The following is a 17151-nucleotide window of genomic DNA, read 5'->3' as shown; positions in this document are numbered from 1 at the left end:
GTCATTTTTCAGAATAAAATAATTATAATAACATTAAAGGCCTGTCTTAGTGCCCTGGCTGTTTGCTCTGCATTGATCAACATGGACAGATTCAAACGGACCACAGGTTTTTATATAATATAAGGATTAATGTTAATATTTTGTTTGTTCATAATACAGACATACATGCCACACTAGTTATATATATATATATATATATATATATATATATATATATATATATATATCTAGTGTGGCATGTATGTCTGTATGTGTCATTCTGTGTTTCTCTCCTACCAAGCAGTTATTGTCTTCCTTTGTTCCAAGCAGCCTTTTTAGCAGAACAAAAAGCAAATTGTTTGCATAAAAGAAAATAGAGAAAATTCAGTAAAAAGACATTTCATACATAAGTCCCAGTATGTATGTTGGCCCTACATAAAAGGATCCAAACAGAATAGGAAAACTATAATTGTACCTGGGACTGAACATGAATAATTATCAGTTTATTTTAACTAAAAATTTGTTTAATTTTTGTTTAAAATTATTTTATTTTGTACCAGCATAAGACCTTTTTTTTTTCAAAGGTATATGCTTTATTAACTATCATATTAGTAAACCATTATCCATGGAACATCAATTATAGGTAAATTGTCCTGCTTAAATGTTTAATAAGATTAGATACTAATTTGAAATGGACTTTTACAGCATCTCCATCTCAAAAAAGGAAAGTGTCTTCAAACTCCTCAAGTAAAAATAACAGCCCCAACCATAGTCCAAGATGCCTAGGGAGAGGTAAAGGCCGCCTACGTTTACCTCAGCTTGGAGGCAAAAAACTTTCAAGCAGCAAAGAGAATTTAGATCAAAGCAAAGAAAATGGCACAGACAGTGAGTCAAGAGAGACTGCGGAACAGGTAGACTCAAATAAAGGACATGTTTTAAGTGGAAGTCAAACTGAATTAGCCATTAATCAGGACTCTGAGGTGGCTTTAACCAATGGACTAAATTATGATCAGAATATGGTCAGCAGCAATGGTCAGCTTGATAACCACATGGCCGAGGAGGAAGACATCACTGATGACCAAAGAGAAGACATCTGCTGTCAGCCTATATATAATCTTTATGCAATTTCGGTAAGCAGAACTCCTTTTAATGTAACTCACAGAAAAAACAAAGTTAAAATAATATTTTGCACTATTTGCATATAGTTTTTGTTTTACACCATAATTGTGATTATACTTGTCAGTTTGTAAGTGCAGTGGATGGTTAGATTTTTAGCTTAGAGCAACAGTTAGCTATTTTTTGAGCTCATAGGTTTAAAACTCATTGGGAGATTTAGGCAAAAAAAGGTATATGCAAGGCATCTTTTAGCTTTCCTACATTTAACTTGGTATGATGCCTATACCATTTTAACATAACGGCGGTGTTGCATTTTGTGATGATAGCTGATGATAGCAGATGTTAAACCGTACATAATATGTTACTTCATCAGCTGCAAAGTTTATATTATGAAAATTTGTATTGAGCAAGTCTACATGATTTATTTTAGGGGTTACTGGCCATTTTTACAATAATGTAGCGAAGATTTATCATCTGCTTCTGCAAATATTCGATTAGTATTATGATCCTTTTCCCCAATTTTTTTTTACTCAAAATATTGATTGATACACATAGGTGGTTTTGGTTATAGTACAATGGTTAACCATTTGATAAAAAAACAACCAAGGTAACCTATCAAATTTCAAAATAAACTACTCCAAATCGGAATCTATGAATCTCACATTACTGCCACACCTGCTGTCACAGGCATCCTAGTCCTACCCCTATTCCCATGGTCAAAGATGGGGCTTAAATAGGACCATATGTCCCAAAATTTTTATCATGCCTCACCCAACACCTGATGGGTTTTGAATGACTATGTGTAGAGAAAGGTACGGCTGGGCATACTCTTTCGGAAATATCCCGCATTCACAAGCTATAGGGTTTTCCCCCACCTTCTTCCTGGGAGGAAGGAATCTCGTGTGATACAACTAACACATAAATCCTCAATATGTAGCAAATTACAGAAACCTCTCCAGCCTTTTCCTTTTCCATCACAGTGATGGACCCCTGAAAACAAACTGTAGATTGGTCATCAAGCACATGATTAATGCAGCTAGACGATGTGTGCCACCATTGTGGAGACAACCAAACCCACTGTCCAAAGGATTTGTTCCATATAATTTATTAAATCATGCTCATGGAAGACCTCGCATCATCCCTACACGGCACAGAAGAGATTCTGATGAAGAGATAGAGATACAATTCCAGGAGTCATTTGAATACAGGGAATATCTAACTAAAGATTCTTGAACTACACATGTGTATGGGAACTACAGGTTTTTTGCCGATTCTGGTGAGGTCCCCTGATGTCTTAAATGACTAAGGCACTTGTAAGTCATATAGATATTCCGCACAAGCTTATTTAGATCCATAGCCTCTCACCACCTTTTTTTTTTTTTTTTTTTTTTTATATACTTTATATATTATCTGAACTTGTTCAGGTGTGCTCTCTTCATACATTGTATTTTTGTTATTTCTGTCTAATAAAAAATTAGGTCTGTTTAAAGAGTATGTATATTTTTTGTTTTTAGTGCCATTCAGGAATAATGGGTGGAGGTCATTATGTTACTTATGCCAAAAATCCAAATGGGAAATGGTACTGCTACAACGACAGCAGTTGTAAGGTAAAATGCCTAAATTTTTTATTCACCTATCATATATTGATTCATATTCTCTGGAAAAATTGCAATGAGAATGCATAATAGATATCTACAGTTTTGTTCATTTAAAACATTTTAATATTTATCATTGATATAAACAAAACAAGTCAAGCACCATTTTTTAGAAACAGGTGGTGTATTGCCTATTTAAGTGGGGACTTGACAGTTATCAGTAAAAACAGTTGATTGTCATATATTTTTATATAAGGTAAATTATATTGGGAGAAACCCAGACCAATAGCTAGGCCTGTATATTTATTCCCATCAATAATTCCTTGAAGGACTTGGGCAAAATTATTACTAGTTCCTTTCTGTGCAAACATAACCAAAATATATATGGTCTCTGTATGATTAGTTACATAGGGCCTGATTTATTAAAGCTCTCCAATGCTGGAGAAGATGCACTTTCATCAATGAAGCTGAAGGAAAACTGCAATGGATTTATTTGTAATTTTTATTCAAAGTAATTGTTTTGAATCCTCAACCAGATTATTTCCAGGTTGCTGGATCACCCAGCTTCACTGATGGAAGTGTATCCTCTCCAGCCTTTAATAAGTGTATCCTCTCCAGAGCTTTAAAAAATCAGGCCCATAATGTCTACCCATGGATAAATGTGAGAAAAAGTGTTTACGATAGGCTTCAGCAACATGACCTCTTTAAATTATATTTATGGGCACTATTACCAGAATAAGAATAAGGTTCCTTCCATTCTTGCAAGCAGTTGATTTAAAATGTTTCTAGGGCAATTCTCTCTAGTAACTGTAATGACCACCCTAACCATTCCTATGAATATTTCTTTTAAACAGGAGCTACATCCTGACGAAATTGATACAGACTCTGCCTACATCCTTTTCTATGAGCAGCAAGGGGTGGACTATGCACAATTCCTGCCAAAGATTGATGGAAAAAAGATGGCAGACACAAGCAGCATGGATGAAGACTTTGAATCAGACTATAAAAAATATTGTGTGCTTCAATAACATGGCTGTGCTTCCAGTACATTTGACATAAACATTGGATGGAAAATAGAGGATGCAAAGGAGTGATGGTGAATCATTTTTAAGAAGTCATGAATCAATTTAAACATGTTAGTGTTGAGGTCACCAATGCATGTAGGGCCATTCAACAGAAATAGACAATAGGGTAACATAACATCGTTGTTTTAAATATTCTATTTTCTTCAAAAGGTGGTTTTATGTTGATTTTAAGTTTTTTTTTTTTTTCCTGTTTTAATTTCCTTGAGAAGAGTGTAGAGGGACAATGTTGTTATCATTATACTACTTAGAGCAACAAGGATATTTTAGTAGAATTTGGAAATATATAATACGAAGGAGTATTGTACAGTGTTGGCATTTATATATTAAACTATTCAGAAATCATATAACAGCGCGATAATGTGCAATACCACTCAATAACTCATCAGAAGTCAACATCCAGCTCCTTTGTGCTGCCAAATCAATGGAAGCTGATTTCTGATTTGCTGTGGGTAAACAGTACATACATACTCTTTACACTGATGATAAAGTAAACAAAAATGCAGAGGCTGCCATTCCATTAATACGTAATGTTGTATATTTTGCTGTTCCTTTGTCTTCAATGTATTGAGTCACTTGCACAAAATACTTTATGTAGATTAGGAATATATGTCGGTCATGAATGTTCCAAGTTGTTGACTCAAAGTATTGAAGCAAGAGAGTTATAATGACACTTTGGCCAAATGGCATTTTTAGATGGCAGTCTACTTGTATCTCTCAAAACACGTTTGCTCTAAATGCATTTTATGTGCTCTCTAACTGGGAAATACCATGGCATGCTAGCAAAATGTGTTTTACTCTTTCCCTTGGGAAGTGTGTACATTTGAAGGAAGTCTTTGGTATTTCAGGGATTTTGTGGTCTTTGCTTTTTTTTTGTCTGGAATATTTTGCAGAGCTAGCAGATGCACTGTAAGTAGTGCATATGCTCTGCTCAAATTTAGCATTGCACTTTAAAAACATTGAAATATTTTCATTTTTCACTAACTTCAACATACAAGTTGAGAATTTTTTCACATAAAATCATTACATTGAATTTGGTGGAGGTTAGGCCATTCTTCATCTAGAAAAGTTAGAAAATGTCGCTGAACACAAGGACAACAAACTGACATACATGGCCTTTCACGTTTAGCATTTGCTTTATTTGTATGTTTCTCTACCTAAGCACAAATAATTACCTATTTAATAATTTATTAGAGCTTTTTTACACCTTTGTATGAAACATTGTTTATCTTTTGTTAAAAAATAGTTATAATCAATATTGAAATATTTGACAGATTAATTGGTTAAAGAATTTTTCCTATTCGAATTGAAATCCTATATCTGCATCATTTAATAACACAGAGGTTCCTCCCTCTCTAGGAGGATCCTTTTCTATTTACAGTACCATGTAAACTAAGACCACTATTGTGCTTTATGGTTGTGTGACTGTAAAAAATTACAAGCAAGTGCAGGAGAAAATAACTCCAGCACCAAGTAGACTTGGAAAATAAAAATGGCTGATTGTATCCCTTCTGTTATAGGAAATCACAAGCAAACACTAGGCTTAACTGGAAATCCTGATTAAATAATAAAAAAGGTGCCATTTGCTCATCTGCATAAGTTAGTTTCTTAGCCAAAGACAGACTCATACCTGTACCATGTTAGTGTTCAGTGAAAAAATATGTAAAATCAGATCTATTTTTTTGTAGGTGCCATGAACCTAATCTAATCTTTGCAAAACAAACTTTCTTTGCATCTTGATTCTATTTTTTCAAATTCAGGCTCAATACCTTGAATGAAACTCTTCTAATTCCACTTGTAGGGCTTTTCAGTGGGGAACCTTTCTGCCATTGTACCGTGCCATTCAGCTTGTATTTATTTAACATGAATATCCTGGAGAATTCCAGTGTTGAAAAACTATTTACAGTAGAGATTTGTTCAATCTGTGGCCAACAAAAAGCACTGCAAATGAAACGCAATTGAAACTGCAATCTTTAATATATGCAGCTGTTTTTTAATCATGCAAGCCACAGAAGGGAAAAGTCATGCTTTCCTTCTTCATTACATTTTTTAGTATGTCAGTGATCCTTGTGCCAGTGTAATTGTCAAATGTGGGATCCTTTAAGTCCTGACTTTTATTATTTTTTTTTAAATATTTATTATTACAACACACAACGTTTTTTCGGCAACCTATCCTTTTAGTTTACGTGGCCATCATGCACAAAGTGCACACTAAATTTGTTCTTTCTGGTGCTAGTCTGTACAAAAAAATCCCTAATATTTACAATGTAAGAAGATGAAGGTGGCCAGTTTTACTTTCTCAGGAATAGCTGTTCATGTGCTCTGCAAATGAGGAATAAAAAGATGCATGTTGTTAAATAAGTTCTCATTTTATATGAAGGGATTTTTTTTATCTTACATTAGTGAACTTTGCTATGCTTAGACTACTTTATAATCCAACTCCCCCCCCCCCCCCCAATCATAGTTTTTTTGATAATATCCTACAAGTGTGGCAGCAAAGTATAGCGAATAAGCAAACAATATGAAGCAAACACAGCTGTTATTTTTCTGGAGCACTGTAAAATTACAGTGGTAAAAAATACTAACATTGGGTAGTCTGTTCAATCCTGATTTAAAGTGAACTTTTACCCTGTCTATGCACACAAACTGATTTATAAATTCTAAACAAGCAGTGAAAGCATTCAACAAGCCCCCATTCACCTCTGTAGCTGTTAGTGCAGTGAAGAAACTCATCTTAAAATTTTACAGTGGAGGTGCTGAAATCTCTGGAGAGCAGAATCATGACAACCCAGCACTAACAGAGCAAGTGTTTCTAGGAAACCAACTTTTTGAGTTGGGGTCTTTGAGGACTTCGAGGATGATTCACTTCACAGTGCAAGCAGCTGGGGAGGTCAGGACTGGTTTCTTTAAAAATCTCTTTCTTTTTTAATGTTTTAGAATGTATAAAAACTTTCCATAGTCTAGGCACATTTTTGCATTTATATTCATATCAAATTGTTAGATCATTTGACCCAATTAACATCTTGAATGTTCCTGATGGTGCATTATAATGAGGACTTCATTTGTTAACATGTATACATGATTTGAGGTGCATAGCTATGCATTAAAAAAAAACAAAAAAAACAAACACAAGACCAAATGTACCACAACACTGTTGTGTCAGGTGTGTGCACTGTGGTACCTTTTTTTTTTTTTTTTTTTTTTTTGGGTTGTCGTCAGCATTGTAGACATCTGATAAAGCATGCTTAGCAAATGTCTACAATGTCTTTTTTTGTGAAAAGTCACAGATAAGCACAATATAGATTAAATACAATTAGTCTATTTCATATTTTTCTGCTTCTGTATCTTTTTAGGATGTGAGCATTCTAAATGTCTAGAAAATATTTTTTGAAAAAATACAGTATTCTCCCCAGAATTTTTCTTTAGTCTGGGTGGGAAGAAGCCGTAGGTGCGTTGCGGCCCCTGTATTGTGACACAACTTTTCAGTAACCACCCAAAAACAGCGGGGGAATTACTGAACCAGGCTGAAAAAGACTGGAGAGAACACTAAAATATCTAAACCCCGGTGTGTGCATTTCAGACATCTTTGGTAAATATTTAACTTATTAAACCAGTTCTTGTTTGCTGAGTAATAGGCTACCTAGTATTTTTAAAATGGTTATAAAGTGAAACCTATCTGGACAGCTGGTGGCTGTCAGGGGGGTCTCTTCTAGGTTCTGTTTTTGCAGGATGCCCTTTTATGGATTTCAGAAATTTTACTGAACCGAAGCTTATACTATTTCAAGGAGTAGTGCAAGGGTGCCTCGTATGTGATAAGAGACGACCAGCCTGACTGTGCTCAGTGTATTTTCTTTTGTAGCGTTTTAGAATTTGTTTTCATCAAGTACAGAAACTTCCAAGCCTAGTAAAAACAAAAGTATTTTCCTATAGATTAAAAATGTCAGACAGCCCCTTTCCTTTCTTCCATTACATCTTTATTTTGCAGTTGCCTGGGTAGGATCCAAACTGATGTTGTAAAGGGTTTTTTATTAGCATGTTTTAGCTGTACATAAGACTCCTTGATCAAAATATTACTGGCTTTTGTATGTTAGTTCTTTCCCTATTCGTGCTTTTTCAGACATGTCTTCATACGAGCAAGTTTAAGAGACTTCATTGACAGCTGATTTTTATTGTCCATGCTGAACTGGAGTCATTGTGCCATGGAGGTCTCTTTAATCACAGATAATTTTGTGTTTTACTGTACATGTATCAACTTCTTAATGGAGCTTTCAGGAAAAATGATTGTCTATTAATAATTCCTCCATGTAGTAGCATAAAGTGATGCTCCTGCCCCATAATGTATAATCAGTTATAGGTTGTATCTGTAGCAGTGTTGCAGAACTGTACCATACCAAGAAACTGAGAAACCAGAGAGATAAACAGCAAGTGTTTTGTGGTGAGCAAAAACACACAGTGTTAGTTACATTCATTTTGTTCCTTAGGAATGTAGTCATTTATTTATTTCATAGTTTACTTATTTATATCTCTACATTGCTATGTGCATATAATATAATATAGCATGTAAAAACTCAATTTTTCCACTTTGATTCAGCTATGCCCAGGTTAATAATTATTTGCTATGTGTACTTTGCACAATTTTGTTTTAGTTTGCCCCTTTCCCCCCTGCTAGTGTTTCTTGTCTACAATATGAAAGAAGGAATGTAGACTTTCAAACATTGTGTGATCAGAGACCTTCTACTAAAATTTCTGATCCCCACACAAACACAACACTTTATGCTGCTGCGTAGACCCATGATGAGATTTGACTAAAAACAAGGTGAATAGTTGTCCCCAAGGCAATCCAGTGAGCTTGCGTGCTGTTTTTTTGTCTTTAATGAGTAAAATAATCGATCATTTATAATTTGTTGCTAGTACTAAAACTGGAGCCCAATATATTAGTAATTTAACAATAACAGTAGCAGTGGCAACCAATCAAACAATGAACAATGATTTGGGCATTACAACAGTAAGATAGGCCATGGACGGGTGAAAAGATATGCAATTATCCTTGTTTGCCCTGGGACCCAGCTATTTCTCCAACCAGTTATAATACGCATGAGGTTCTCTCCTTCCTCCCCTCTTCTTCTAGAAAAACTAAAAAGTCTTGGAAAAAAAATAATAGCTTCTGGTATAGAGTGTAAACTGTTTATTTTCATCTTAAATCAAGTGCTGGATTGGTTGAAGAATCGCCCTCTAAATGGCTGCTTGGGATAACTCTGTTTTTGCCTTGAAGTGCTTCCTTAATTTTCAAAATCCGTTTTCAGCTTTTGTTAGTAAATCCAATGATACTTATTACTTCATTTTGTGCAAAAACTACATTCATTTGTTTGTAAAACACGGAGTTCTTTGGGCAGGAGTCAGTCAATACCTTTTCCAGGAACTTTTTTGAATAAAGTTTTAGGGGTTAATGATGTCAGTCTAATGATGTCTGCTTTTGCTATTTTTGTCAAGCGCAACCTACTTGTCTGTCAACTACTTTATCAGTTGCCAGCATTTGCCATCATATAAACTCAATACAAAAATGTCAAAATGTGAAAAGAATGACAGTATATCACTTAGTAATGAACAAACCATGAAGGGGGAATTCAGGCGGTTCTTCTTAAAATAAGGACTTAATCATATTATTTATTTTTAAATTTTTTTTTTTTTTTTTTTTTTTATATTTGGTTGTAATTATTTTTTTAAATTATACAAGCTCAGATTAGCAGGACATTTATTAAATTAATTGTTAACTATGTTCACTTTGTAAATTCTTGTATAAAATTATTGACAATGCACTGACTTTAGAAAGATTTTTATGTACATACGCTCTCTGTAAATAATATAGTATTGATGTTATTGAAATATGAAATGTATAAAGAAAAGTATTGGTAACTGTACATGGAGTGAACCCTGTTTATCTGTAACTATTATTCCAACAAATTAAAAGCTGTGGATGCAAAGGTTATTTTCTGGAGACTGAAGTTTTTGAGTTCTGTTGATTTTTTAATCTCTGTGCATATTGTGTATAATGCACACACATAAAAAAGTAGCTTAATGTTCAGCACCACAAGGGGGCAGAGGAGACCTAATTATGTCACAGAGATAGTTTAACATAAGAATATATATTTTACTGGTCATCCTAAATCAGTAATATGCACCTTTTTCACCTGACCTCTACAAAGTTGCATTTGCCTCTTGTGTATTCAGTATTAAATCTTTAGGTTGTTATGTGTTGATGGCATCCGTTTGCTTCTAGGAATATTCTGAATACATTCACATACATAACCTGTAGCTGATCACCTTCTGACCTGCTCAAAGCTTTTATTCTTGAATACATTAGGTGATAAGAGGTGTAATGGCTAATAACTCTCAACATTCCTCCTAAATACTTCATACATGGGTTATTATTCTGCAATTACCAGTTTTGTCAGAGAGTTTGGCCCCCTACCCAATGATACCCTAACTGCATTGCATCATTTGCTTGAAAAAAAGGCTGCTAGCAGTCATCCCAGTCACTTTTATTAGGCCACCCTGTATGTGTAAATTCACCTTAATACACCATACAGATTCAAATAGGCCATACCTTTATATTAAACCTTTCCCTTGGGAAAACTGAAGGTTGCTTTTGCTGATTTCATGTTCCTAATGCATTTTTTCTCTTACTTTATATCACTGTGTATTTGCCAGCATTGGGATAAAAATAAAATGCAAGTCATTAACTTAGATGTATGGAAGCCAGAGGATCACCATGATAGTCTACCATGGCTTTTTGTGCTCCAGCTCTTGAAGTTTGTTTCTGTAACACTTTGAACTTGTCCCGATTGTTGGTTCCTATGATGCTTTGGTGGCGTTCATCCTAAAGTGCACATCATAAAATTCACACACTGAACCTTAAACAAAGGTAAGTGAAAACTACATTAATATATTATGACTACAAATGTTCTCTGTGTCAATAAACACAAAGCATAATCAGAGGGCAAGACATTTTTTTGTTTTTTTGGATGCTACAATATATTTAAATGAAAAAGATGCAAAATATTTTGTTGTTCTCCTCTATCAGAAAGGAAGTTTTTGATTTAATATTTGAAGGATGATCTTATCACAACACAAATTAATGATAATCTAAGTGATTAATACCACTATAGGTTTCATTGCCCTGTGGGGTAGAATTGTATTTGTAATCTGGATTTATTTATGCTTCAGGATAAGTATCAAACCCAGGTAAAAATTGTTATAACAAATTTTTGTAGCAGTTACAAAAGTCATGTGTTAAAAGAAAACCTGTCATAGGGAATGTGTAGGCTGCTATTATCCTTCTACTTCTAAAATAAAAGTAGTGGTATCTTACCTAGACTTTCATTTGCAACAAGGCTGATCTGAGTCTGTGAATTTGACTCTAAAATCACACCTAGCCAAACTTTTTTATGAATATATTTCATGCCAGATATACTTTAAGAATAATTATACCAAATGTAATGGCTTTGTGCCAGTGGATTGTTATAACAACCAACTGGGGCAGGTTAAGGCACTTTCCCCTAGTTGGATTTTACATGGTTGCTTAAGATACAATCTTGTAGTGAGGACACCAGTAGACATAACTAGGAAACCTTTAGATTCTCATAAACTATTGCCAGGTTCACAAGAAGAGACAGGTACCTCCAAGCATTGCCTCATTTTTTTTTTATTTTTCGGTTACCTGCCTCGGTTTTTATGAGAAATGTGTACAGTTTTTCATTTTGTTGCCTAGCTTGGATTATCGATAATTTTGTTGCTTGCAAAATTTTCTGCGACAGTGTATTTAAACTTTTAAGCTGCATAGGACCATTTTGTTTAAAAAAAACACAATATTACTTTCCCCATATTTAAATAATTTGTGTTTTGGATGTATTTATGGGAGTTTTGTTTATTTGTTGTAGAGCCCCATGTATAATGGTAAACAAATACCGTGATTCACTATGTGCCATGTACTGCACTGTTGGGTCAGCTTCACATCTTACACTCTACAACCCATTTTTAAAATGTGAGCTATTGGGCCCGATCTATTAAAGCTCTCCAACATTAGAAAAGATACGGTGTCATGGGAGAACCTGGGGGATCCAGCAAACCTTAATTGAATTTCTACAAAAAGACCTACTTACTATAAGTTAGCAAATGTTTCACTCCTGCGGCAGACCCAATTTTAAGGTTTTCTGGATCACACTTATGATAATCTTTTTTTTTCTCCAGTCTTAAAAAGCTTTAATAAATCGTTCCCTATGTGTTGGACTTGAATTATCCTACAGGAATCCCTCTGCATAAAGCTGCGGTGAGGACATGATGCACATATCATGATATTTTGGTGTTATAGTGTTGCAGCATTACAGTCATGGGATTAATAAAGTACACTCAATTTTACCATTTTATGTAGTAGGACATAATATAAAAAATCTAAACCCTAGCAGGTTCTAAAATTATTTAAATCTAATCTAAACACACACATCAGTCTTCACCATGTTATTTATTTTAGGGAAAAATATTCCAAAATGTAAACACCATTTGTGAAAATTACACCCCATCAAATCAATAGAACCACCTTCAAGAACTTGATGTAATCATTTTCTGTATGACTTTATTAGTCTCTCACATTGAAATTTCAGCCCATCTTTTTTTTACAACATAAGCTTGAGGTTATTAGGTCATCGGTAATACAAGTGCACTCCAAAGCCACAAAAGAGCCTCTACAAGTCTAGAGATGTGACAGACTTGGATCACCTCATTCTACACTAAATGAAGACTTGGGAAAATAGATGGGTTTTACCTGAGACTTTTTGTTATTTGGTCTAAGAGCTACTACCAAGTGTTCTGAATGACATCAGCATTTAATAGAAAATAATCATCTGGAAGAGGTAATGATATATTAACTAAATCAGTTTTATATTGTACCTACTTTAATGAACAACATTCCTGTTACACATCAACTCGCTATCATCTAAACAATATTAAAATCACTTTAATTCTGCAGCTAAGGCCTGCATCCCACACTGTGGAAAAACCCAGCTCCTCCAACTATTTCACATTGGTTTATGCAAAATATTCCTCGTGTTGATGGAAGAGCTAACTGAATCCCTGGAAGGCACTTCACCATAATTCATGAGGACCTGGATCTACTGGTTTGATTTTAAACATTCCTCAGATTACAGATCCTGTCTTCCTCCAACCTCTCTAGAAATGCTACTACTCTGATAGGTGTCCAGGAAATCCAGCCATATACTTACTGTCCCCTTTGCTTCGTATGCAATTTTTTTTTTTAATCCGTTAAACTGTTACCACTTTTCCCATACCTTCCCCCACCTAATCACCACATCCCCTTTTCCCCCATTCCATATGTTAGCCCAACCCTCAACCTCCCTTTTTTTCTCTTATTCTGTGAGAAAAACTAAAATGTGTTTGGCAAGATTGTTTAGTTTGACAATATTGTTATGGTACGTGTCTTATATTTTGTCTGACATGTTTATGATATTGTGAATCTTATATAAATGCCAATACAGTTTTAAAAACAAAGAATTTATAAATAGAAAAAACTCTACCAACACAGCAAAAAAAAGTGGGTACTAAAGCTGCATACACACTTCCAATTTTTATCGTTGGAAATGAACGACGAACGAACGGCGAACGATCGATTGGGCAAAAATCGTTCGTAAAAAAAGTAACCAACGACGCCGACGAACGAGGATAGTCGTTGGAAATAACGTTCGCTCACTTCCTGTGGTGCACGTCACTTCCTGTATCGTTCAAACGATCGCATCTATCGTGTGTACAATATCTGCGAATGATCGTGTCGTTATCTGTATGTACAGGATCGGTGCTATACGATCGTTCGCAGATATTGTGCAGGATCGTTCGTCGTTCGTTTACCAACGATAATAATTGTAAGTGTGTACGTAGCTTTAGTGAGATTTCTAAATGAACTCCTTACAGTGCAGTCTTACTTGAGTTATATATGAAATATGTTATTGCTAGTAGTATTAATATATATATAAAATAAATGGTATTTGATAAAAGTACATTAAAGTTTTTTTATTTACATGGCATGGACTGGAACTGCTTCCCAAAAACTACAAAATAAAATTTGATTTAAATACATTGTGCACCTAAGATATGTCACTAAAGGTAAGCAGCATGAATATTTCACTATGGACTGAGAAATGGGGGAAGCACTACATCCTATGATAATGTAATTATCTGGGGAATTTCATTATTTACATATACATATAATATGTAATCTATAGAAAGGTTTTAACATTTAATCCTGTTTTGATGATGGCTTATTGTTAACAATAAGTCCTTTAGAGGTGTGACCTGTAAGCCTTTGTTGAATAATTTAGCACCGTTGTTCTTGTTCTATATACTTTGGAATAAGGTATAATAAGTTGTAATAATTAAAGATTTAGAGACTTTGAAGAACCACAGCAAAATCAAAATGCAGTCTAATTGGGATGGCAATGTGTTCATATTAGGTTATAAAAAGTATTATTTGAATTACACATACAAATTATTCAGAATAAATTAATTGGTTCAAACCTCCAATTTATTAGGGTGATATCAGAAATGCAAAAATGAAATAGGACTTCAGGGCCTACAGGAACCATTTTATGCTGAAGAATGCCACTAATAGGATTCCTATTAATTCCTTTTTTTTACATGATTGTGTTTCAAACTTTTTTTATATTCATGATATCTACTAGACCCTTGTTCGGACATATTTCTTTAAGTTACAGGTCTACAATTTAAAAATTTTTTTTTATGAAAAACAGTGTACCGCTTTTGGTACAGAAATCTAGACATCAGTGAAACGCCCAGGAGGTTAATAAAGCAGACACAGTATGTAAAAAACATAGTAAGAAAATTAATAGTAAATAGCTTTTCTTCCACATCATACTTTCTTACAATTACAATTTGATGAGCTTTGTGGCCACTGTCCTGTCCGGGTTGTCCTGTGTTGTAATAGTGCAAGAGTTTGGATTAAAAAAGACCTGCGCTATTAGATGAAGGCCCAGTCACAGGCTCTCCCTCCTCTCTGCCAGCTGAACTTGAATTCTGGGGTCGTGGCACTGACAGGATACACAGGTATAGTTGTTACTGATGGCATTCTAACATAATGTTTGGGAACACTATAACATACCGGAGCACCCCCTGGCATTTCAATATTATAAAGGATAATAAATATTTCTAATAAATATTACAATGCTAGTATTGCATTTCTCTTAAATACCACTCTATCATGTTAAACTATACAGGGCATCATTACTAATTTCATTTTGAAAACTCTATTGCCTAGCTGTTACTGGCATCAGTGTCCCAACCAACAAGTGTACAAAAAGTAATGCCAAAATGTCTAATTTGCCTACTTTTTACAAGTCAGTGACTCATAAACTACCAAAGCCATTACAGTTCCAAATAAAACCTGGTTAACAATAAGATCTAAAATCTATTGGATATAAATGATATCATACAGATAATTTGCTATAGAGGTAGCCAGTTGAAATCCCTTTCATGTCAACTTTTGATTGGGTCAGAATGCTCAATAGAAATAAAAAAGCATCTTGGTTAACCTAAGAGGGGGATCAAACGCAGACATAAGGTAAAATACTTGTGATAGAAATAAAAAGCATTTGAAACACAAACTGAATACAGTGGAAAGCAGCCTGTATTAGAACTACCACACAAGCCCTAGGGAGATCAAGGGCAACTAATGGCACTGACCAATAAGGCCATTTTACAAATGTAGGTGGTCTATATAGAAATCGTATTCAAGACCAGTGACCAAGGTTTCTCTATCATCATTGACCTGAGAAGAATATATCTAACAGCTCACATATTAACCTATATTGACCAAAGCACATCTTCTATTCTTTACTTAAAGCATATCTTAATAGCAGTCTTTTTGTAAATAGAAAATTGCTGACCTAGTTGTAGCCAAGGTGTTTCACATACTGATAATCCATGGAACATCAACATTTTACACACTTACATCAGATCATGAAAAAAAATGCCCTGTTCAAGGAAAGTGAGGCTAGATAGTAATACAGTTCAGTAGACAAGTTTTACCTATTAAAATGAACATATCTGCAGTATTTATTTCTATGATCTGTATGCTCCAAACAAAATTTGGACAGTGAACCCTCTGACAATATCCAGAAATGTCATAAAAATGGGAGTGTTTATGTGAATTCCATACATAATTTTAACACCTCAATCTACTTATGTTGATAACACTAGGTCTGTTGAACATTTGAATTCTAAACATGCAATAATAATAGTTTAAATGATTGCAAGACTATAAACAAAAAGTACAATAAATTTAGGTTTATGTCAACAATTCATGATTGCCTCACTTTACATTATGGATAACTTTCCTGTTGGCTTAATATGGCTATTTATCCTATATTGTTAAAGATGAACTTTAGGCATGCGCTGCGTAATATGTTGGCGCTATATAAATCCTGTTTAATAATAATAATAATAATATTAATAGGCAGATATAAAAGACACAAATTAGTGTAGCTCTTGTGTCATTAAAGTAGAACTATGCCCCCCTTTAAAATAAACATAGATGCATCCATATTTACTGTTTTCCCATACTCTCTCTAAAAAAACAGATATACAGTCACATCTACGCAAGATTTGAAAAAATTATGATTAAAGGTAGTAAAAAAATACTTTTTCTTCCTTCTATAAAAATCATCATATCTATAATACCTGCATATATCTCCGCATGTAAGAAAGTCTCTATTCTATCAGATATACAGAAAAACAGTCCTACAGATATCTGTGGAGCCTGCCTGTGAAGGCCACCTAATGCACGTAATGTTTTTATATCTATTTGCACTACAATAGAATAAAAAATTGTTGTATGGCCATCAACATTGCTGTTTCTCAAGCTTATTGTAAATCAACATCTGTCCATTCCCAGTCCTGCCCACGTTGTTTAGATTGACAGTAATGCCTGTGTTGCTGTAACCCTCCCACTGTGGGCTTCAGTGTCTGGAAAGGGGCAGCATGTGAGACACAAATGAAGGAGAATTTAGTATGGTCCGAGAAGCCAACAACAGTTTTAGGCAAAATGGTGCCCTAGGCTAATATGATGTTGGGTCGCCTCATACACATCATTCCAGCTCCCTGTACCCCTGCTATTTCTCAGCTGGAGACCTGGTGAAAGAGGGGAAGTTTTCCCTGCCCTAAAACCAAACATGAGTGAGAATAAAGGATGTTTTTTTTTAATTCACCAGTCTTGTGCATCGCATAGTTGGTATTTGGTACTTGTAATACTGTCATGCAGAAGCCTTTAATTGTACACCAGTGACCGATTTTGGTCACCT

The 17151-nt window shown here is 34.5% G+C and overlaps 1 protein-coding gene across 2 annotated transcripts in view; it reads left to right on the top strand.

Annotated features, from left to right (window-relative positions):
• Positions 1 to 8966, top strand: part of USP32 (ubiquitin specific peptidase 32) — a 123007-nt gene extending 114041 nt beyond the window's left edge. For both annotated transcript variants that reach the window (XM_072417083.1, XM_072417093.1), the window contains exons 32-34: positions 685 to 1109; positions 2610 to 2702; positions 3545 to 8966. In XM_072417083.1, coding sequence (XP_072273184.1) covers positions 685 to 1109; positions 2610 to 2702; positions 3545 to 3718 — 692 coding nt within the window. In that variant the 3' untranslated portion in view covers positions 3719 to 8966. The remainder of the gene's footprint in view (positions 1 to 684; positions 1110 to 2609; positions 2703 to 3544) is intronic.
• Positions 8967 to 17151: the final 8185 nt, after the last annotated feature.

Source organism: Pyxicephalus adspersus, chromosome 1 (genome assembly GCF_032062135.1).
Source record: "Pyxicephalus adspersus chromosome 1, UCB_Pads_2.0, whole genome shotgun sequence".
NCBI classification, from domain to species: Eukaryota; Metazoa; Chordata; class Amphibia; order Anura; family Pyxicephalidae; genus Pyxicephalus; species Pyxicephalus adspersus.
The sequence above is the reverse complement of the archived record's forward strand: the minus strand, read 5'-3'. Positions and strand labels throughout refer to the sequence as shown.